This window comes from Euprymna scolopes, chromosome 16 (genome assembly GCF_053919585.1).
Source record: "Euprymna scolopes isolate OS-2025 chromosome 16, ASM5391958v1, whole genome shotgun sequence".
Taxonomy (NCBI): domain Eukaryota; kingdom Metazoa; phylum Mollusca; class Cephalopoda; order Sepiida; family Sepiolidae; genus Euprymna; species Euprymna scolopes.
This window is the reverse complement of record NC_136497.1, coordinates 136,786,881-136,812,139: the sequence shown is the minus strand read 5'-3', so window position 1 is coordinate 136,812,139 and position 25,259 is coordinate 136,786,881. Positions and strand designations below refer to the sequence as shown.

The 25,259-nt window shown below is 34.5% G+C and overlaps 1 protein-coding gene across 3 annotated transcripts in view; it reads right to left on the bottom strand.

Annotated features, from left to right (window-relative positions):
* Window positions 1-25,259, bottom strand: part of LOC145296120 (sorting nexin-30-like) — a 93,376-nt gene that overhangs the window by 47,753 nt on the left and 20,364 nt on the right. Inside the window, exon 2 of one of the 3 annotated variants that reach the window (XM_080142267.1) lies at window positions 9,322-9,351. The exons of the other annotated variants lie outside the window; for them this stretch is intronic. Coding sequence (XP_079998393.1) covers window positions 9,322-9,351 — 30 coding nt within the window. The remainder of the gene's footprint in view (window positions 1-9,321; window positions 9,352-25,259) is intronic. 3 annotated transcript variants of the gene reach the window in all.

Here is a 25,259-nt window from a genome sequence, read left to right as displayed (position 1 = left end):
ATATATTATTTATGTGTATATATATATATATATATATATATATATTTGTTTAAAAAATTTTGCCTACCAAACTCCTGTCAGTTTTTTGGTCTACATACATGAAACTTAATATGTAGGTTATTCGAACCCATATGAAACTTTATATTTGGGGAAAATCGGTGCAAAAGCTTGAAAATTAAAAAATAAATGAATTGCCAAATAGGGTTAGGCATACAAATCATTCCCTTTTTTTTTTTTTTTTTTTTTTACTTCTAAAATCATGACTATATATTGAGTACAATATGTAATAATTGACTATAATAAAGACGAAATCTGCATAAATTAAAATATATTTGAGTATTTTATGACCAGGCAACACCAGGCACTGTTGCTAGTAATATTTAAAAAAATAAATAAATAAATAAACAACTTGCAATTACGTATTATTCAAGTCTCTCGGATTACTGTTCTTCTCTTTAGTGTTATTTGCGTCACATCTATTTGATGTAACCTCTGGTTGGTTGGTTGGTTGTTTTACGGCATATCAACCCTTTTCAGTTTATTTAATGCCGAATCCAGTTATTTTGAAGAAAATTTTTTTAATAGAATATATTTGTTGTTTTCAAGTCAGTTTCTATTTAACCCATAGTTTGGACCCTAACGTACTACCACTCCGGGTCAGAGTGGACCTGGGAACAATGGCAATTAAAGGGTGGCTCTACACTCCCCAAAGCCCGCAAGCTGGGGCCTCACCACTGGATATAGTTTAAGGTCATATCCAGGACCAATGTAACCTCTGACCTTGGCTCGGTGGATAGCGTACTTGGTGAAATTCAGTTGTAAAAGTTATATTTCTGGAGATTGAAGGTTCAATCCTCAGTACGGGTGACCCAAAAATACAATCGTGAATTACTTTGGGATTTCTACCCAATTATGGCTGATGTAATGAGAGCATGCTACCCCCTACCGTGAATTAAACAGATGGTTCTGTTCAAAATTCTGTGAAGATTCCCCAGAGTTGGACAAGCTACACTCAAAGGTCAGCCGAAACGCTGTGCAAATAACAGTGAAGATGAGAACAGTAGTCTGAAGAATCCAAATAATTAATAATCCTCATCTCAAAAGTCTATAAACATAAAATAACTTGCATACAAAATTATTTTGCTACATTCCTATTATAGTGCTAAAAAAGCTTCAACCACAACTTGCTCCCACACTTACAAAGCTGTTTAAGCATTGTCTTAAGGAGAAATGCTTCCCAACACCCTGGAAAACCTCATCAGTATGCCTCATATTTAAAAGTTCAGGTGACCAGTCATCTCCCTCTCAGTCTCCTGTGCATCATGGTCATGAGTAGGGCTATGACAACAGCATATTATTTTCATTGTTTTTACTCTCGAGTATATATCCAACACAGAAACAATCAACTGAGAACCACATCACTATATAAAAACTAGTGATGGGACGATGCCAAAATTTTTCCCGATTCCGATTCCGTTCAAAATTTCCGATTCCGATTCCCGATTCCGATTCCGATACTTGTAAAATTTATACATATTTAATTAGAGATTTTTTTTGTTTGTTTTTTCGTAAATTTTCAAATTATTACATAAACCCCTGGTTAATGTCCGCGTATATTTTATCTCAAATGTTTGCCTTGTAATTGATTAAAAATTGTAACACAACAAAACATTTATTTTGATTTTAAAACAAAGCTATATTGTACCAGTTCGTATTTACTGTATAACATGCTACTTACATGAATAGTAGAAAATATTCGAAGATTGGTAGGCAAAATAAGAAAACGATGTAAGAACAATATATTTAACAACGCCACTTAGCAAAGCCACATCTCATTGTTACGAACGAATTTCTAAATAATAATATTACTATTATGAAAACCATTTTTAACGTGAGATTGCGTGAGCTTTCTGTGCTTTCTCTCGCAGCTAAATCCCTATTCCAAAATGAAATATTACTTTTATAGATTACGTGTTAGAACATTTTTTTAATTGGCGGAAAGAAAAGCGATCATTTAGAATTTAGAGTGTAAGATCAGTTTCGAATATAAATTTAACGTAAAATGATCATCATTTCTGGCCATCCTAATTCTTTATGGATATTAACTAAAGTGTTTCCCACTAAATTAAGTTCGGTTTGCAACGTTGTAAAACCATGTGTAATCGCTTAAAAAGTAGACACCCTATCCCCAATAAGCGCACATAATTTAAAATTGGTAACACACTACAGCTCATGTTACGTTATATTTATTTGTGAAACTGACCGTCTATTTTAAATTCCTCATCGTTTTATATATATATATATATATTATAATCATGAGTGTTTATAGGCAATCTTTTTATTTCATTTTTAAATAGTTACGTGTAAAACGGTACGTAGATGTAAATAATGTATTCTCGTGAAATTATCGGTGTTTTTATTCCGTTTTCATTTTTCGCCCATCGCAATTATAACTTTTTGTTGCGAAAAGAAAAGTTCGATTCTCCATTTTATAAAAGACACGGACCCTTCCTACTACTAACCTTCAGTCCGTGATAATACAAAAAAAAAGCGATTATTTGTGCTTTTATGATTTTGCCGATTGGGTTGTGAGTCAATGGTAAAAAAATTAGTTAACTGCTTTAAAACGATTCGAATGGCTGGGAAACGGGGGATCATTTTATATTAAATTTAGAAATTTAGGAAAAAGGGCCATTTTCGCCAGCTAGGAAAAAAGGGCAAATATCGATTGAAAATTAATTTGAGCCCGGTTCTTGTTCCGATCAAAAGTGCCCCTTTTGGGAGCTGGATATTCCCCACATTTAAAAACGACTTTGTGTCTAACTTTACTTTCGGGGGGGGGGGGGCAAGTAAATAGGAGCACTCAATATGAGAACAGTAGTACGAAGCATAAATTATAAAAATCGATTTTATTTCGTTTTAAAGAACCCTTAAAATTAAAAAAGAATTTGGTTAATTACAATGATTACAAGATAATAATTTAGTTATGTAATACACTTAAGTATCTCGTTGTTACTCATATTTAAGTCCTAAAATTCTTAAATTATAATGTAAAAACATTAACATTTCTCCAGTTTCGCCTTTCAGACGATTTCTACTTGGTGAATAAATATTACCTCCAATACTAAATAATCGTTCACTTTCAACAGAAGATGGGGGTGCTGATAAATATTTCCTGGTTAAGGATGCCAGGATGGGAAATTCATATTTATTTGAATTCCACCATTGAAAAACATAATCATTGCATTTGATATTTTTTAATTTTTGATATGTTTCCCTAAGTATATGATACCCGACCGGAACAATGAAAGAAAGTCACACGTAAACATGACATTCAATTCAAGGCTAAGCCTTTTCACACCTTTCGTCTATTTCTTGTCAGGCAGGATTGCTAACCTCTGCTACAGAAATTAAAATTGTCTCAGTTTTGTTTATCTAAAGGTTCCTATTTACTTACACCCCGCTAGAGCAAAGTTAGACATAGGTCGGTTTTTAATCTGGGGAATATCCAGCTCCCCAAAAAGGGGCACTTTTGATAGGAACAAAAACTTACAATTGCCTCAGTTTGGAAGGATTGTTTATCTAAAGGTTCCTATTTACTTGCACCCCGCTAGGGCAAAGTTAGACGCAAGGTCGTTTTTTTTAATCTGGAGAATATCCAGCTCCCCCAAAAGGGGCACTTTTGATAAGAACAAAAAATTACAATTGCCTGAGTTTAGTAGGATTTCTCCTTCATTGAACAGGGAGAAAATAGATGAAATGTAGCATCAGCACAGATACTACACTTTCTTCCTAAGTGATAGTACGTAATACGACTTCCCTCGTGTACTCCGACTCCTATAAGTTTTTTTATTGCACATCAAAGAAAACTGTTTTTTTTTAAGTTGAATGATAAATCTGTGGTGAAAGATGGAGGTCCCTAATGAAATTTCGAGAATATTCTAGAAGTAAATTTGCAGTTTATTTTCAAAGTATCGAAAAAATTGTTTTAAATTAAAGAAATATTTTATCAAGAAAAATAATATCAAGCATTATTACTAATTAAATACAAAGTAGAATATAACGTGGTATTTGTTTATCTTTCATTTATTTTAGTGTTGTGTCGATTAATCGGAATCGGGAATCGGATAAATCGGTAATTTTGGGGGTATCGGAATCGGTATTGGAATCGGAAAAATTTGTGCCTAATTTCCGATTCCCAAATCGATTCTTTTAATATTTTTCAAAAGTTCATTTTCAATTGTTTGTACCGATTATAAATATTTCTTTCTTTTAAACTATTAGTAAAACTAAAGAAGATCTAAACTTATTTTATATGCGTAAAATAAACAAAACAAAAATTGAAACTTTGCGAAAATTCGCTAGGTAACCTTTAGAAGAATGCAGTTTATTTTCAAAGTAGCGAAAGAATTGTCTAAAATTAAAGAAATATTTTGCCCAGAAAAATAATATCAAACATTATTGCTAATTAAATGAAAAGTAGAATATAAAAGTGTTGGGTTTTGTCGGTATGTTTGCTGCTCCCTCACTCGGCAATCGGTATTGACAAATATAACAAGCCGTGCATGCATGGTCCCCCTCTATGTGAGGAGGGGGGATCGAATAAAGTGATAAAAAAAGTGATACATAACTGATAAAAAAACAATTTTGAGTGAAAAAAAAATTTTCAAAAGTTTTCAGAAAAATGACTAAGTTCAACTTTTGCTCCACACCCAATATTAGCCCTAAAACCTCCAGGGCTTGTGACTCTGATTTTTCCCAGGGTCAGTGATACTTCCATCAGGTGTATATCAGGTATGCCCATGGTTTTGCCAAGTTTCAGAAAAATCTAATGAATGGATGAAAAGTTATTCTGAAAAATATGTCAATTTTGTCTATTTAGAGTCATTTTGAGGTATTTTTTTTTACCTCTTTTGCCCCCATGGGGGAGCTGATTACTTGTAAAAATGGACAAACGGCTATGTTTCAGGCCTTAAGACATGTAAATTTGAGTTCAGCACCATTAAAAAAACACTAAATAGAGATACATAATCACATTTTAGACAAATATGAAAAAAAGAGCCTAAAAAAGGGGTGGTTTTTAGCCCTAAAAGTTCCCGGGGGGCGCAAACCAGAGTTTTGCCAGGGTCAGCGATACTGAATTTACATTTGCAACAATTGCTTTCACATTTTGGACAAGTTTCAGTAAAATCTAATGGACGGGAAAAAAGTTATGGGGCCAAAAGTGTCATTTTTGCCATTTTGGGCATTTTTGACCCCTTTTCAGCCCCTGGGGGAGCAACGAGAGTTTTCTTTAAAAAAAACTCGATGTTGTGCACATCTACGTATTGGAGTACAACTTGTGGCAAAATTTCAGAAAAAAGTAATGGACGGTTATCCGGGAATCATCCGGACGAACGGACGAACAAACGGACGAACGGACGAACGCCACTGAAAACTATAGTCCCTCTCCGATAAATCGGGGGGGGGGACCAACAAGGAATGGGCAAAATTGTGAAAAGGCTTGGCCTTTGATTTAATTTGAAATATGCTTCCAGTGTGATTTTCTTTGATTCTGCCGGTATTGTTTATGTTTATACTTAAGGATTGCTACGACGGCGCCAATGCCGTCTGAAGCCCGCCAATCTCACTCAAAAGTTGAGTTGAAAGTATTATGGGGTAATTAACCCCTTCGATGCCGTTGGTTTCGACAACAATACTTTTTCACACCCACTTGCCAAATTTCTCAAGGAGTTTAATATGAAAAGATTTCAAACGAATAGAGTTTTATTTTATTTTCCTGGAGCCACATTGTCTGACACCGTCGCATTTTTCTCGGGTTTCGGAAAAGTTAAAAATATACATGAATATCTCACAATGAATTTATCAAAGTCTGGATAAAATAGATAAAGAGAAAACATTTAGAAATTTTTCAGATTGAAAAAGAAATTATATTTACATTTAAAAGGCCCCCCTCATTGAAATTCTACTTTTAGACGATATTTGTAAACCCACTAAAAACCAAATTATTTTTAGATCTAGGATGAAGCTCTAAACTGTCTTCACGTATTAAAAAAGGGTGCTTGTGCAGTTTACACTATGTTAAAAAACGAAAAATAAAAAAAATATATATATTCTACGTACTCGTTATGGAATGAAGTTCTCATAAAAAAATCACGTAATTTCATCAAATAGTTTTTATTTTATGCCGTAAAAACGATTTGGGAAATTCGGAATCTTCCTAAAAAAACTGCGATAATTAGTCAAGGGAGCGTAAAACAAAAACTATTTAATGAAACTACGTGATTTTGTTATGAGAACTTCATTCTATAACGAGTACGTAGATCTATAGAGTTTAGTTTTACTAATAGTTTAAAAGAAATACATATTTATAATCGGTACAAGCAATTGAAAATTAACTTTTGAAAAATATTCAAAGAATCGATTTTGGAATCGGAAATTATACACAAATTTTTCCGATTCCGATGCCGATTCCCCGAAAATTACTGATTTAACCGATTCCGATTCCGATACACTAATAAAAACATAAGATATCAATGGATATATACCTGAGAATCAAAACCAGGAAAAGAATATGCTGTTGTCATAGCCCTAGTCATGAGAAAGTTGCTGGAATCTGTTAAATAGAGTAGTAGTCAACCACCTCAGCAAAAATAACCTTCTCCATGACATGCAATATAGTTTCTGTTCTGCTAGATCTACAGCATATGTGCTAACAGTTATATCTCATAGGATTAGTGATTTTCAACAGAGGCTTTGTTTCTAGGGCAATTGCTCTTGACAAAGGTCTACTTCACAAGATCGCCAGCTATGGTATAACTAGAAATTTCTTTTCAATTATTAAATCATTTCTCTCTGATAGGTTCATAAGAGTAGTGGTTAATGAACAGATATCAGAAGGTCACAGAATTAATGCCAAAGTCCCTCAGGAGTTAATCTTGGGCTCAATTCTCTTCCTGATCAACATCAATGATCTTGCAAATCACATCCCAAGATCATTCGTAAACATTTATCCTAATGATACAACCATCTATGACAACACTTCAAAGGCTGTAAATGATACAATCTGATTTTCTCTCATCTAATCTTGAACACATGATGCAATGGGGAAAGAGGTGGCTGGTTAATTTTAATACATCTAAAATCAAGCTTCTCTTTCTATCATCAATGCTCTGATCCCCGTTTGGCATCAATTGAAATGAATGGCTCTCGTTTTGGGGAGGCCACATGTTTTGACAAGCTTCTTGGTCTGACCTTTACTATTGATCTGAGTTGGAACATGTACATCAAATCTGCTGCCAAGGTCGCTGGAAAAATGGCAGGATCATTGTACCACTCCAATTTTCTACCTGTATAAGAGCCAAGTACATCCTAGGATGGAGTACTGTCGCTACATCTGAGCAGGAGCTGCTAGAAGCACCTTATCCTACCTTGACACAGTTCAAAATAGACTTCGTAGCCTAATAGAAATGTCCTTTTCTCTTCCCTGCAACCTCTTTCCCATAGAAGAGACATTATGAGTGTCTTTGCTCCATTGTTATTTTCATGGCAAGTGCTGATTTGAACTCCAATCTATAGTCCCCCTTTCCAAACTTTCATGAAAAGTACTCATCTAGCTGAAAACACTATCAATAATTTCCCCCCACTCTTTATCTGTGCCTAAACCTAAACGTAGATTCCATAAACAAAGCTTTTTTCCAAGAATTGCCTAGTTTGCCTGCTTTCCGGCTGACTACAATATGGTCATCTTCAAGTCCAATGTAAACAAGTTCTTGATGAGCTGTTCCCCTTAAGTAATCCAATTTACCAAATTTACACAACTAACGATTACTATGATATTGTCCCATTGACTATCATACACTTGTGGGAGTTGAACACTCTCAGCCTAAATCGATTGTCGCCCTTTAACTCAGAAGAGCGACCTAGCTACGCCACTTCCTGTTTCTCATATTTCACCCTCTTTTCTGCTGAACGCTCAAACAGTCAACATGTGACAAACACCGCTCCGGTGGAGCCATGAGCCACCACCGCGTCCTGACTAGCCAGTCAACCGCAAATAACGTTACTCATCTTTCATGAACTCTGATTCTTTCTATTACTCTTTCCTGTATATATTTATGCAAATAAATTGCATTTGTTTCGTTGATATATAGCGGTATATTTTCGTCTTCATTATGCGACCTTTAGTCTTTTCAATTCCTCTACCATTAAATACATCCATTCCACCATATACACACATGGGGACGGGATCGTCTAAAACACTGCAGACGTCCTGTCCCCAACACACTCTTTAACCCTTATCCACAAGTGGCCTCCGGGCCTTGATAAGTGGTGATTCCTTTGTAAGGAAAAAAAAAAACAAAAAAACAAAATGTAAGCCAACTTCTACGTTTATGAAAAAATATTTCAGAAATGGAATAAATCTTCACTTTGGATCGACAATATTTTGCCACCAGAGGAAGAGAATAGGGATCAAAATGGTGTTTTGTATCTTTTCAATCAATAATGAACACAGCAACTTTCAATATTAGTTGGAATGGTTTTCAATATTTCGAACAAGAATTGTCTGCCACACTTTGATCAACAGAATGTTTAAATGCGTCCATACATCTAAATAGGCTCTGTCTGTTGGACCGTCTGTCATGTTTAAGATTGAAATGAGATTTCTATTGGTTAATGTGAAGACTGAATGGATAGCATGGAGTTTAATGTGTTTTTGATTGTTTTTTTTGTTTTTTTGAAAAAACAAAATAGGAGAAATGAAAGTGACTAACAAACAAAATAGAATAATGATTAGTAGAAAAAAGGAGGGGGAAAGAAAAGGAAAAAAGGAAGAGGGGGAACAGGGGAAAGTGGGAGGAGAAAAAGTAAAGGAAGAAAAAGGGAAAAGGTTGGAGGTAGGGAGGCAAAAGCGAAAAGGTTGGGGCAGAAGGAAGACAAGGAAAGAGGGGATAGGGAAAGGAAAGGGGAGGACGGGAAAGGCAAGGAGGGAAATGGCAAAGAGGGGGTGAAAAAGAGGAAAGGAGGAAGGGGAAGAGGAAAAGGAGGGGGAAAGGAGGAAAGGGAAAAGGAAATGGGTAAAAAGGAGGCACAGGCACGACCAACTCTATATTAACGTTGGTCATAGCAAACGGAAGTCAAAAAGGAAGGAGAAAAAATTGAAAAAAGGGAAAAAAAGGAAGAGAAAACTTTTGGAAAAAGAAAAGGGGAATACAGATTAAAGAAGGCAAAACAAAAAAGGTATATTTTTAAAAAGAAATTCAAAATGTCAGTATTAGAGGGGGGGGGGTGAAAATTATAAAATAGGTCTTTTATACTTACAAGTTTTCCACTTGGCCATGAATCAAGGGCCTGTGGTGTAAATAGATTGCAATTGTTAAAACCAGTTTCTCATTTCTATATTTTCAAGTGGACAGAATTGATCATGCACAATATCATCTTTTAGGAAATCAACAAAAAGCAATCATCAAAAACTATGGGTTTTAGAAATTTTTTTTCCTTGATATAAGCGATGTGTAAATTTGAATAAGAATTTGTTATGTTATGAATAAGCGTATGGTGGCGGGAAAGAACCAGACAAACAATAAAAGTTTAATTTTAAGAGATTGATTACTCAATCGTTTATTTAAAAAAAAAAACTTAAAAGTAAAATAAAATAAAGTGTTCTTCAGTTCAACAACAGTTTGTCCTTGCTGTTAAGGTTATTTATTTTAGTATAGTCTTTATTGGCGATTCGCGTCTTTCTTGGTTGATAAAACATGTCAATAATTGTTATTTATTGTGGTGTTGTTTTTGATAATATCGAAGGGTAAAGATATTTTTTTTTTTTTTTAAAATAGAAAAGTCTAAGATGAGAAACACAGCAGATTTGTCGTCTGCTGTGGATGAAATATGACAATATGTATTATTCTTTGCGCTGGGTGGTTTTGATAACAATCTCGGAAAATAAGAATTTGTTTTTCAATGGGAAACGTTAAGAAAAGCAACTTTGCAGATTTGTCGTCTGCTTGTTATTGAAATGTTGTTCCTTTCGTTTAGGTGGGACGTTTATGCAGCTGTGCTTCACGGCTTTGTATATCCTGACGTGGTACAGATTTGTCGTCTGCCAGTTAGTGATATCGACTTTGTCTGCAGCTGTCTAATCTCTTGGGCAAGCTATCAAGTCTCCTTGTGTACGTAGCAGCACCTTCGATGGATTTGTTGATCCTTAGGCTAAGGATTTGACTAGTGGTCTGGTGTGGAAGTCAGTATTAGCCGGTGGTAGACCGGTGAAGTTGTAGTACTTCTCATCTCTTGGTTTTAGTCGAGACCCGCGGCCAAATTGGCCAGGATTAAAGTTGGTTGCTCTCCTTAGGTTTGAAGTTGGGTTCTCAACTGACAGGGATTCATGTGGCATGCGCTGGGCTCTATCGAACCAGTCTCCTTGGATCAGCTTGGCTCCTCTCTAAATGTAAACATAGCAGGCGCCAGGCTCCCACGACAAGTTGTTTCTGATTGGTCAAAATTGGATTTTTATAGCCAATCAAACTGTTGGAAATTAACCAATCAGAGTTGAGAATTTTGGTATTTTGTAAAGATTTGTAAATATTGTTTTTAGTTGCTGCTGCTGCTATTATTTGTCATGGTTGGGACTGTCCCTTCTAATCCCATAATGCATTTGCTGCTCCTGCTAGTTTGTTGTTTTCTTTGTGAGAAAGCTTCACAAATCAAAATGAGATCTCGCACTCAACTTCGTAACAAATGCAACATAATATTTTGTAAAAAAATTCTTACATTTTTTAAATAAATATTTGTTTTTAAAAAGTAAAAATTGTATTTTGCTGGTTTCTTAACATATCTCTTAATTATAATTTAAATTTTCACATCGCTTGTATCAAAGAAAAAAAATAACTCCTTTCACTTAAGCTACATGCAATTTTTCTGATTGGAATATTAAAAAAAAAAAAAAAAATCCCCAGACTTTGATGTTAATATTTTTTCTTTCTATATTTGAATTTTAACAGACATATCCTTTCCAGAAAGAATATTAACTGCGTTCATATCTTTTAAAAATATATTAACGACTTTATGACGATATTAAAAATCTCCCTCTCTTTAACAACGCAAGCTTCCCTTCCTTTTTCGAATTTCCAACGTCTTTTTCCATTTGCGAAATAGAACAGCATCACACTTTGCACATGAAACATTTTCAAATATTTGTACTGGTGTTTTTGTTTTCTTAATCTCATTCATCCAGAGGAAGTCTCGAAATTCAGTTTGTTCCTTTTTATTTCTCTCTCTCTCTCATATATATATATATATATATATATATATATATATAACAAGTATATAAAGAAAACAAATTTATAGGAATATAGACGACATGCGTACAAACGCAATTATGCATTTTGATTTTGTATGTGTATGTAAACATCGACTGCTACAAAGAAATTGAATAAACATTTTTCCTACTTGCCTTACAAAAACGTGCTATATATTGTCCATTTGAACAAGGTTGATGTCTTTTTAGACAGGAGTTCATGCTGAGAGATATAGCCTCTAGAAAGTAATGGTTTTTCAGATACGAAGTAGCTTGCCGTAATTATTTTATTTACTTCCTCCCCAAGAGATTAGACACGAGATCAGGCATGGATTTGATGAAAGTGCTACTTTTTTTTTTTTTTACATAGGCGTCACCACTTATCAAGGCCGATAGGCCACTCAAGGATAAGGGTTAAAGAGTGTACAGTAGTCAAAAGGACAATATAGTAATCGATAGTAATGGAAGTTCAGTAAATTTGTTAACTTGTTCACGTTGGACTTGAAGACAACCATATTATAGACAGCTGGAAAGCAGGAAAACGGAAGGCAATTCCACAGGCGTGCAGTTCTAAGAAAGAAGCTTTGATCATGGAATCTATGTTTAGGTTTAGCCACAGATAAAGAGTGTGGAGAATTATTGATAATGTTTTCAGCTAGTCTAGTGTTTCTTGTGAAAGTTTGGCGAGGGGGGAACCATAGATTGAAGCTCAGTCAAACACTTTCCATGAAAATAACGATAAAGCAGAGACAAACTCGCAACATCTCTTCTGTGAGATAGAGGTTGCAGCGAAGAGAAAAGGACATCTCCCACCAGGCCACGAAGTCTATTTTGAACCCTATCAAGGCAGGACAAGTCTTTTCTAGCAGCTCCTGCCCATATGTGGCAACAGTATTCCATCCTTGGACGTATCTGGCTCTTATATAGATAGAGAATTGCATCAGCAGTGAGATATCTACTGGATCGATAGAAGGATCCGACCATTTTTCCAGCGGCCTTGGCAACAGATTTGATGTACGCATTCCATTTAAGATCAGGAGTAAAGGTCAAGCCCAGAAGCCTGTCAAAACTTGAGGCCTCCCCAAGACGAGAGCCATTCATTTTAATTGATGCCAGATGGGGATCAGAACGTTGATGAACAAACTGGATTTGAACTTGGCACATACAGGTTTTCATTCTGATAAAATCAGATCTGGTATCGCCCGGGATCATAATTTCCAAAGATCAAAAGAATAAATCAAAACAGTTTGTGTAATATTGTAATTTGAAAAGTTTGAGCTCGTTCCAGGAAAAAAAATAAATAAATAAAAGTAAAACTTATTTGCCTTGGTAAGGACTGAACTCAAACTATAGCTATAAATGTAGTTAACTAACAGATTGAAACACCCTGATAAAACCTGGCCCAGTTCATACTCAAAGAATGAATTTTTTTTATTTTAGATATAATTCATCCAGGGAATCATGGAAATACCAACTTTGTGGGTGTTTGTTTTGTACTTTTAGTTGGATATACACATGTGCACAGAGAAGAACCTGCCATTTATATAATAGATATGACTGAAAATCTGATGAATGGTCAAGACAGATGCATATATACTGCGACCCCCCATCAACCACTATTCATATCGTAGAAATTGAAAAAAACGTGAAAGAAAAAAAAAAAATTCATATCGTAGAAATTGAAAAAAAACGTGAAAGAAAAAAAAAAACTATTCATATCGTAGAAATTGAAAAAAAACGTAAAAGAAAAAAAAACTATTCATATCGTAGAAATTGAAAAAAAACGTAAAAGAAAAAAAAAACTATTCATATCGTAGAAATTGAAAAAAAACGTAAAAGAAAAAAAAAACTATTCATATCGTAGAAATTGAAAAAAAACGTGAAAGAAAAAAAAAAACTATTCATATCGTAGAAATTGAAAAAAACGTGAAAGAAAAAAAAAAAGAAAAAGAAAAAAAAGAAAAAGAAAAAAATAATTCAACAAAATGTACAAATCTCGGAATAACCCAACCTTCTTCGGCAAACGCTCTCCTAGAACACTAAGATACTGACTACCGACCCCTTCCCTACATATCTCCTTCCATAAGTGGTAGTGGTAGTACATAATTAAAGTGAAAATAGTTTTGTCAACATTAAAGAGTGATTCTTGAATTAATTTTTCCAATGAAAAAGAAGCTTGCTGCAATGAATTTTCATAAAAATTGCTAATCCCAAAGAAAATGGATTGAGTAAATCCAGTAATGTCACTAGAAGCTCTCAATCTTTCACCGCCTCCTTAAAGGATTTCAGGGACCCCCTATACTATAAACCTGAAGTCTCATAATGCTTCTCCCCTTCCCCACTGGGTGGTATGGACCCGGTTGGGAAACCCTGCTCTAATTTATATCCGATCACAATATCAACCCTATTTATTGCTTATCTTTCTCAACTGCTGAAAACACAGACTAATTTGCATCGTCAAACATGCTTTTGCAATCTGAGAGTTCAAGGTTCACATTTGCATAAAGCGTTTCTCTATGCAATGGCCACAGGTTTTTCTTTGGCCGATTATCCAGTGAGAGATTTTGCAGCATTTATCTTCCATTACGAAAATTGAAATCCCAACATAACTTTACTAAAACTTGTGCGTAAAAGCATTCTAATTTGGAACAAAATACATGACACACTGTTGATTCTATAAAATCTTAAACATTAAGGCTTAAACTCAAGAGGTCATAAGAAAATATTGAAATCCAGAGAATCTTATTTCATTGATTTCTAATCACGACGGAGAAATAAAAATCTGGAATATGTGAATTTCCAAATGGGAGGTTGTGCCCATATTACCCCCCTTTAAAACCCGTCTATAATATACCTGATGAAATTGAAATTTTAGAAATCTATATACTCATAGGATAGCGTGTTATTTATTTTGTGTGACACGCTTACATCCGAGTGACTGTAGTTTAATTGTTATGGGCTTCCATTTTATGTAATTAATAATTTTCCCAATAATTCTTTTTGAAATTTTGGTTTCAGTTATAGCTGATGGCACTCGAGTCATCTATTTTTTTATAAATAATTTTACCAAGTAATAAGTTTTGGTTTCGATTCAAGCTGATGCACCCAAGTCATATGGATATATATTTTTTGGGAAATCACAACTTTATAATATATATTAAAAAAAAAAATCAAAAAAAATCGATAGAACATTAACTCTATAATATATACAAAATCTGAAGAATTAAAATATATTTAAGCATACTTTACGACTGGGCTACACCGGGCGTCTCTGCTAGCTTAGATAAATACTTTTGCAGTTTTAACAAAAGAGCTACAATAATATCAGAGCTTCTCCTTTTACACTGAACATCTACAGAATGCCAACATCAATATATTACATATGAATGGGTCCCTTGTGGAATTTACACAGGTCCTGCTAGTATTTATTAATATTATCAAAGAGTAGAAAGTGGATCTCTCACTTCCCTTTTTATGTCCTTTAGTCCTCACATTCCACGGGCTATATTTCTGACAAAGTAGCAAGTAGGATTGTGGTTTTCTGGTTAGAATTCATCCATCTAGCATTTATCGTGGATTAGTTTTTGATATTAATGTCAAGTTTTTTCTAGTTTCTTCCATAAAGTGGCTTAATGCCTCGTCTAAAACAATTTTCATTTTTAAAAAAATTCCATTGTCTAATACCTATTGTTTAAACAAGAACCCAAGTTTGCCCAGCTGGGCAAACTGGAGTTTAGTAAATCATTATTTTTTTTGCATTTCCATACACCAAACATGGATATAAATATCACTAAAACATCTGCTGGGTTATAAGCTTCATTTCGGTACCTTACTTGCTTGGGTGGATTGCCTGTAGGCTGAGATAAACCACGTCACACACACACCCAGACTGACATAAGGGAAATTTATAAGATTTCAGAGAAACCGGACTTATTTTTAACTCAACGTTATGCAGATTTTCAAGAAATCACTCATTTTCATGAACCTCATTTGTCAACAAAAACTGCCGACCTAAACATTGTTTCCATGATGTCCTTCTCTCTCATCTTCTCTTCTGGCTGTCGTCTCTCACATTAGCAGCCGTCGAGGGGGAGGGGGCAACACGGTTTACAAATATGAAAAAAAAAAAAAATCAAATAAAACAAATTCCAATACATTCTATAAATATCAGTTGAACTCTGGGTCCGTGTGTGACACCATTGTCGGAAACAACCCCGGTGAATAACTTCCTCTTTATTGTTCTGACAATAAACCCATTTCCCTTTTTGTCATACTTCTTTTCCTCGTTCTTCTCCACATTTCAACACTTGGGGGAGGAGGGTATCACATTTGCACTGGCATTCTATCCCACTTATCTCAGTTAAATGTGTACCAAAATAACTTTAAAAGATAAGGCGAAACTGCAAAGGTTGGTGATTGAGGTTTGTAGATTTTTTTTTTTTTTTTTTTTTTTTTTAAATTGGAGGTGAAAGTCTTCCAAACTGCTTATACATTTAGTTGGATTTTTATCAAGGAAAAGAGTTAAAAGAGGAGGATGTGACTATTAAATATGTGTGTGTGTGTGTGTGTGTATAAACATTAGAAATTTGAAAAAGTAGTCAAAATTCAAATACATAAATAAATGTCATGAAAGGCAAGATAAGTTACTCTTCTACCTACCTGGAAAAGTTTTTAGTGGTTTTGCTAACTTTAAAATGTTGAATCGGTTTGAAAAATAGAGTGTCTAGCATTTATGTGAGAGCAAGAAAAAAAAAAACTCTTGGCTCATAAAATTCAAAGTTTTGAAAATTGGTTAAAACTAAAAAATTTTGAAACCCACCCAATATATGTTACCATGACATATTGGGCGGGGTTCTAACAGTATTTTGTATAATTTTTATTTGTTTGTGTATTTGAATTTTTTACCACTTTTTCAATTCTCCGTGAATTATCACCCTCCCCCACCTTTTTTTTTTTTTTTTTTTTTTTTTTTAAATGTAGAATGTGTTTTTTTTTTTTTTTGGAGGGGGAAAAATTTAAATAAACAAATGCAGGGATTGTATTCCAATCGTTGTAAATTTTCGTTTTAATTTGAGTTCATTCTCTATGACTAGTGGGAGTAGGTGCTGGCTTTCCCCAGATCGTAAAATACGCTTAAATATGATATTTCAATTTGCCCAGATTTTGTATATATTATCATAGAGTCGTGATTTCAAAGGTTAAAAAAAAAAAAAAATTAAAAAAAAAAAAAAAAAATATTTGGATGCCATCAGCTAGAATCGAAACAAAGTAAAACTGTAGCATTCAAAGCTGGTGACGCTACCACTGTACCAACGTGACACGCATATGAACTGATTAAAAATTAAAAATAAACGAAGATGAATGTACAAAATGGATAACAATTTTTTCAATTTTAACCCATTTTTGACCCCTTAAAAACTATTTAAACTGACTAAAGACCCATAAAAGAACGATCCTTAAAAAAATCCAATCATTTGAGGCCCTGAACACTGCTCTGCAACTTTTAATTTCAGAAGAGATAGAGTTTGAAAATATGGAGACAGGCATATAGCCTTTTATATATTAGATTATAATTCTAATAAATATGAACATTTTTTTTTTCTTTTTTGTTAATATTATAAATAATATTTTGAAATAATTATTTTACATTTTATTTTTTTTTTAATATAGGGTGCAAAATCTTAAATTTCAAGCAGAGAATGAAATTTTCCATGAGCGATCAAGTTACAAGTTAGGCTGACGTTTACAGAAAATTCCATCATGGGAGAAGTTATGTGGCAGAAAAACAAAATCTTAAACAAAATGCAGAGATCACATTGTTCCAATCCAGAATGCCCCATTTTAGGGGATTAGGATTTTCCCTACATTAAAAATTGATAACAGAATTGAGAATTTAGGACGTTGATCTTTTCTGCCCTGTCAGTGGAGGATAATCCTTCTAGACTTTTTGTACGAGTCCTTGAATTCTAATTCATCCATTTTAATTTAATCGACATGATAAAAAATTCTATTTGTAGCAAAGTGCTGTGTGGTTAAAAATAGAAAATTTCATGCAGAGAGTGGAATTTTCCATGAGAACAAGATAGAAGTTGGGCTGACGTGTACAGAAAGTTGCATCATGGGGAGAAGTATGTGTCGGACAGGCTAGAGAATTCCTATCTCTGCAGAATTTGACGTCAAAGAGAATGGGTACTGTTTTCGATGCCTCCACCTACAGTAGTCAGAAGTGAGGGGAAAAGCAGCCTATCTTGACATAAATTACTGTAAAGATTATGGTACTTGTACAGTTTGTGACCCATGTTAAAAAAAACTTTTCATCTGCATCTGACAAAGAATTTAGACAATTTGCGAGATAGTAGGCAACAATTTTCAGTCGTGAATTGAGTACAATTTACTTGTGTTAATGCCAACAGCAAATCTGGAAACTTTTGGGGAAAAAAAAAAAAAAAATACCCAGACAACCTAACCTCTAATTCTAAAGATAAAAACAAACAAACATTTTTTTTCACCTATACCCTAACTGTCGGCCTGATTCAAAAGCTCAATAATAATTTTTAAAATTTTCTTGTGAAAAAATAAAAATTGTTCTTTCATTACATTTTCTTCGAAAATATTTTGTCATAAAAGAGCAAAATGCAAAAAAAAAATTTCATGTTTTATTATTGTTTTCGTTAAATATTAATAAATGAGAAATCACTTAGAGCTAAACTCCCCTTAGTATTACACATGTAAAATTGAGAAAAACAGGCTTGAAATGTGTCAGCATTATGTGAACAAGTAAAATAAAAACAAGATGGCAACTGAATTTGATCTGATGTCGTGTGATTTCTCATTTAATAATATTAATTAATAAAAAAAAAAAAACATGAAACCATTTCGAATGTCTATGAAATTTTTTCTCACATCTTTCTCTGGATGTGCCATTTAAGGGTTGCCGCAATTGCTCTGCCAGAATGTAAAAATAGTAGATATAATCAGAATCTAAACTGTTAAACACTACAGCCCCACCCCCTTCACCTCATTCTTAAAAAAAAAAAAAATGAATAAAATTAATTAAGTCTATTTTATTGTGAACAAGAATGTCTTTGTAACCTGAAATAGTCATTTCATTTTTTGTTCGAGTTTGATTTGTTGCAATTCAGCTGGAATTTCTTTCAAAGTTAATTTTGAATTAAAAACAAAATTATCTTGGGGGGAAAAAAAAATAAATAAATAATCAATTTTTGTATTTTGGCTTTTTCTCATTTAGGTCAAACGTTTTGAGAAAAAAACAAAAACAAAATTCTTCAAATAAAAATAGCTAAAAAAATAAATAAAATGAATGAAACTAAAATTAAAAAAAATGATTAATCTATTTTTTCTTTTTTGTTCTATCATTTTATACGAGAAATTTTATATTAATCCAAGTAATTTAAGTCAAACGTTTAAAAAAAAAAAAAAAAAAAAATTCTTGAAATTGTTTTTCTTTCTGTCGAATCTGAAATCCTGTTGTGATCATTTATACTTCAACATCATATTCTTACTTCTCCACAATTGACCAATTAACTATGTTATAGGATATCCTTTCTTGTGATCTGTTGATCTCGCTGGATTCCAGGACAAGAATTCATCTGGTCTGGTTGAGTATCAAGCTATGTGCTGTTATTTGAAGTGTCATCACTTGGAGAAGGTGCACTATTCTTTGTACGAGTGTCTATAACAATGTCAAGATCTTATTTGTCTTAATTTGTTATTTTTTGAATATGTGATCAGGGTTCACTTGCAGGGTAACTTATCCTGATGACATGTTGTCATCACAAACTTCTGTACAGATTAATTACACTCGGGAATGACATCTAGTAGCTAACCCCATGTGAGCGTGTGAATGTATTTCTATATCTATAGAAGTTGTGCGTGCGTATGTCAATATGGGCCGTGTGTGCGTATGTCAATGTGCGTGCGTATGTCAATATGGGGCATGCGTGCATATGGGCTCTGTGTGTCAATATGGTTTGTGTGCGTATGTTTATAATGGTCACTTTTGTTGCAGAAGAGATTCCAACATGTACTGCTATTAAACATAAAAATCAAAATATAAAATATTTTAGTTTTTCATGGGTAAAACAGCAACGTACGTTCAATAAATTGTATAATGTTTGAGCATTAAATAACAAATAGTTGAAAAGTCATAAATCGAATAAACCTACGTGACCCACTGTTGAGTCAGTCACATTCTTTGCCATAATTTTATACAACTTGAATACGTTTTTATATTTCGAGTAATTACAGTCAATACAATAAGAAAGCATTCGTGCAAGCAAGCACTTTTAAAAACCAGTCCTTCCACACCCGCTCTTTCGTTACATAGTTTTATTTACATTGTGCATATTTGGTTGCTTATCAAATTGACTTATGTCAAAACAATTTAGACATCTGACCAAAAAGTTAATGAGGACTATTTTTTTTTTTTTAACTCTTATTTTCCAGGTCGACAACTAAAATATTAATCCTATTAATCCTGTTATTTGGATTCTAAGCTTGGGTAAAATATTGGTTCAATTCTCAGTGTGGCAACACTCAAAACATAATTGCGAAAATTAGAAATCCGACCAAAAATTTAACGAGAACTATTTTTATTTAAAAACTCTTATTTTCCATATTTATTTATTTTGCGGACTATTATCCTCATCTTTAAAGTTGCCGTTTCACAACGTTTCAGCCACCTATTCCTCTGGCCTTCATCAGGTGGTTAACTGTGACGGGATAGGACTGCTGAATCCCCTAACTCTATCCTCAGTAATTACTGCCTTCCATAGTTGTCGCCTCACCACATTTTGGCCAACTCATCCTCTGGCCGGCTTTGGGTAGGATTGAAACCACTATCTTTAGACAAAGCTCATCTAGAACTGTTAACGACCAGGCCAGAGGATGAGTTGGCCAAAATGTGGTGAGACAACTATGATGATGAGAATAGCAGTCCACGAAATAAATAAATGAATAAATATACTAATTACTCATCTCAAAGGATTCCAAGAATAAAATAATCTTATTTTCCAGGTTGACAACTAAAAAAATGAATCATATTATTTGGATTCTTTGGACTGCTGTTCCCATCTTGAGTGTGATTTTCACGTTTCGGCCGATGTAACCTCCGACCTTCTCTTTGTCGAACGTTTCAGTCAACATAATCTCCAACCTTCTTCAGGTGTACCCACAAAAATCCGTGGCATAATAGGTGAAATATTTAGCAAAATACAGGTTGACGGTTCAATCCTCAGCGTGTCAACATGCAAAACATAATTGCCAGGGAGTGTGTATCATTTTATCATATTGAATACCTGGGAGCTGGTTGTCATGACGAGGACGTAACAGCCATTCCAAAAATGTCCCTATTACATGGACACATTAAGTTGCTTTCCATGGAAAGTCATAGACAACTGGTAATATGAAAATATTTTTCAATGTTTTTGTTTTTTTAATGAAAATAACTCCAGACAAGGCATGAAACCACTTTATGTAAGGGACTAATAAGAACAAAAAGATGATTAACGCAAAGATGGACGATGCCTAAAACAAGTGAAGCATGCATGGTCCCCCGTGAGTGCACAGTGAACGAGGCATAAAAAAATGACTAAGTTCAGCACAGCACCCCCCCCTCCATTTAGCCCCAAAAGTCTCCAGGGGACGTCAACTCCTCGTGAAAATGAATAAACGGTGCAGCTTTCAATAAGTGCACTAGTACCCTTTTTCTGTATAAGTTCAAAAAAAAAAAAAAAAAAAAATGTCCAACAAAATAAAACTTATAAACCAAAACGACTTTGCTGTATTCCCGGGCAACGTCGCATAGGTACAGATCATCTATCATATATAAATGCAAGTTCTGCACCATGCAAAAAAAAGAAATTAATAAGTCTATCATTTGCCCCCAACCCTCATTTAGCCCCAAAAGTCCCCAAGGCCTTAACATATTTAAATTTGAGTTCAGCACCATGCAAAACTGCTAAATAGACATACACAGAAAATTTTTGGAAAAATATGGTAAAATAGTCCCAAAAATGGAGTGTTTTTATTAGCCCTAAAAGAGCCCCTGGGGCACACCCAAGAGTTATCGTGAAGTATAGACAAACAAAATTATATAGAAATCAGTTACAACTTTTCAGAAAGTTTTATAAAAATCCAAGGCATCATTTTTTTTTAATAAGCACAAAAGTGTCAATTTTAGCCCAAAAGGCACCCCGAGGTGGGGTGGGGGCAACTGGAGCTAAAATGCTATTTCTTTTCGGGTATAAGTTTTTAAAAAAATATGCAAGCAAATAAAATTTAAAAACTAAAATGACTTAACTGCATCCCTGCCAATGCGGAGTCAGAAAATCTAGCATCACAATATTTTGCGTTTGTTATTTCCATATTTAGCCAACTTTCATTTGTTAACATTGTGCCATGTTATTGGCAATATAACACATACTTAGCTTGGCCCAGATGACTTAATATGAAATAGAAACAAGCCGAGCATGTGGGGTACCCCCCTCCATGAGTAAAAAATTTACTTTCACCATGATTAATATTTGTGCAACGATTTTTGGGACAGTTTACCCCTATAATGACATTGTGGGGGAGGGGGGGGACAGTGTTATGACGGAAAATCCATTCTGGAAAAAAATTTACTTTCACTATGACTAATGTTTGTGCAAAATTTCAAAAAAAAAAAATTCAAGGCGTGGTTATTGAGAAAAGTGTGAACGGATGAACAGAAATGAATTACTAGATCCAATCCCTCTTTTGTCAAGAGACCAATAAAAAAAAAAAATTTAAAAAAAAAATCACTAAGGGGAGATAAAAATTCAATCAAAAATAAGAATTAAGACTTATCTCCCTTAGAAGTAAAATTTTATTTCTTTTTCTGCACTAGTTTTAAAAAATGTGCAAATAAATATAAAAAATAACTCTCAGGCAATGCTGGGTAAGTATTGCTAATTAACTATATACTAGCAAAGATACGCGTGCTTCGCAGGAGGGTGACCTAATTCAAATTCACAAAGAACTTGGCTGGCGCCATGGTGGCGGTCCCACAAGATGGTGGTAAACCCTCAACTTGGTGTGCACCATCCATAGGTGGGTGAGTTTATGAAGAGCCACACCAAAGATGACCTTAATCTTTGACCTTGAAAAATGGTGTGCACCATCTCTAGGTCAGAAACCATCATCATCACAGATTTGGTCATGATCAGTCCAGTGGTGTGGGCTGTTGGAGAGTATATATACATAGGCTATGACCTTGACCTTGAAAAATGGTGTGTACGATCCCTATGTGGGGGACCATTATTATGCCAGGTTTGGTCATGATTGGTATAGTGGTGTGGACTGTAGGAGAGTGTGTGTGTGTGTGTATATATATATATATATACTATGACCTTGAAAAACATGGTGTGTACCATCTCTAGGTAGGGGACTATCATCATGTCAGGTTTGATCATGATCGGTCCAGTGATGTGGGCTGTAGGAGAGTTGTACACACAGACACACACGAACGCTACTACTTATATGAGAGATTACTAATTACCAATGTTATTATGTACACCATCCAGGTGGGGGGGGGGGTATACAGATGGAGAATGGAAGCGAAAAATGGAATTGACTTATGTTGATATGTACAGAAGCTGGAGAAATTACTTTTCTGAACTTTTGAGATGAGGATCACTAATTCATATTATCTGGATGACAATTCTCATCTTGCATATTATTGTCACGTTTCGGCCGATGTAATCTCCTGCTTGTCGAACTCTGGAGTCTTTCTGCGAAACTCGTATTGTTTTTATTGAAGAACATAAATAATTAAAATTTTGCTTCTTTTCCTGGTGCTAATGGACTTATTGATCCGCGCTATTTTTTTTAAAATAGTATTTTCAAGTTTAATTAAAGCTTTATGATGTCTTTTTTTATTAAATCGTGAAGTTAAAGTACAGAATAGCTACAAAACACCCTCCCCATGTTAAGAATGGATTTCTAAATAACGTTATTTCAGCACGGATCAATAAGTGCACTAGTACCCTTTTTCTGTATAAGTTTAAAAAAAAAAAAAAAAATGTCCAACAAAATAAAAGTTATAAACCAAAACGACTTTGCTGTATTCCCGGGCAACGTCGCATAGGTACAGATCATCTATCATATACCATAAAATATCTATATTTATTCCACATGATCTTTGCTACTGTATTATTGCATCATCATCGTCAATGATGATGATGCAACTTATTAGCAATGACGAGGTCTTAGCAAGACTAAGTTGCTTCATCCTCGTCAAGGTAAAGCAACATCCCAGTATCTACTGCATCACCCACCCCATCCATCCAATATGAAAAACCGACTGTGCTGTGAAAGGCCATCAAGTTCTGCGGATGCTGAAGTAAACACGCATAGTTTCATCAAATGCATGTGAACCTAAAAACATCGTTACTCGTTCCGTGAACATCTGACGATTGGTGCCCCTCTTCCTTTAACTAATCCATAATTAAGGTAAGACCTTGCTAATCCAACATTTTAATATGATTTGTGAATGATATAGCAAAAGTTATAGCCCACTGACTTAGGAGTGCTTTATGCCAAATTTATAGTTTAGTTAAATTTGGGCTTTTTTTTTTTTTTTTGCATTAAATACTAATCTATATTAATCCTTAACTGTGCACCGAATGGATACCATACTACTTTGTTCACGGTACCTTATCATAAAAGGTCCATACAACATTTCAGTTAGACTGGCTTAGTTGTTTTCAAGAAAAAGTTGAACGAATAGACAAACTATAAGTCCACCATTCTCCCATGTATGGAGTATTGCTGTCACATTTGGGCTGGTGCATCTGCTACTAGTATCTCACTCCTAGACAAGGTTCCAAAGAGAGTCACCAATCTGATAGGCCCTGAACTGGCATCTAAGCTTCAGCCTCTGTCCCATCGACGAAATGTTGCATCCCTCTGCCTGTTCTACAAGTATTTTAATGGTGAATGCTCTGACGAACTGCAGACACTTGTGCCCCCACGACGTAGACACCCTCAACAAACCCGACAGGCAGCTAAATCCCACCCCCACACAGTAGAGATCCCTAGATGTAGAAGATCTTTCTACTCCAGTAGTTTCTTCCCCAGAACCGCTAGACTCTGGAATTCCATTCCCGGTCTCTGATTCCCCAACTGTACTGACATGCAGAAGTTCAAGTGTAACGTGAACCAACATCTTGCTGCCCAAATCCCAACATAGTGCCCCAGTAGCTGCTGCCCCTGATAGTAGCCCCCTACACCACAGTGGCAATGTGCCTTGTTTGGGGGTGAAAATGTAATAAAAAAAATTTAAAAAAAAAAAAGACCAAGAGAAATATGGACGACGTTTGGTGGTTTTGTGGAAAATCAACCCTTTTTGGTTATTTAATGTTGAATCCAGTAATTTTGTAAAAGTTTTTATGCTTCGAGTTTTTTTTTCGTCTTCAAATATTTATTCATGGTATTTGGTTTGGTTGTTTTGTTTTATGGCATATCAACCCTTTTTGGTTATTTAATGTAGAATAGAGTATTTTATGTAAAAGATGTTATGCTTCAATATCTTTAAATCTACAAATATTTATTCCTGGTGTTTGATTTGATTTTTTTTTTTTTAGAGGAAAATTTTTTTTTGTTGTTTTTTACTTTGCAAAACATGACTAAGTTTTGGTTGGTTGGTTGTTTTACGGCATATCAACCCTTTTCAGATTATTTAATGCTGAAGTCAGTGAGTTTGACGAAAATTTTTAAAATAGAACATTTGTTTTTTCCAAGTCGGTTTCTATTTAATCCATAGTTGGGACCCTAACAGGTACTACCACTCCGGGTCAGAGTGAACCTGGGAACAATGGCAATTAAGGGGTGGCTCCACACTCCCCAAAGCCCGCAAACTGGGGCCTCACCATCGGATATAGTTTAAGGTCATATCCAGGACCGGTTGTGTTTTGCAAAG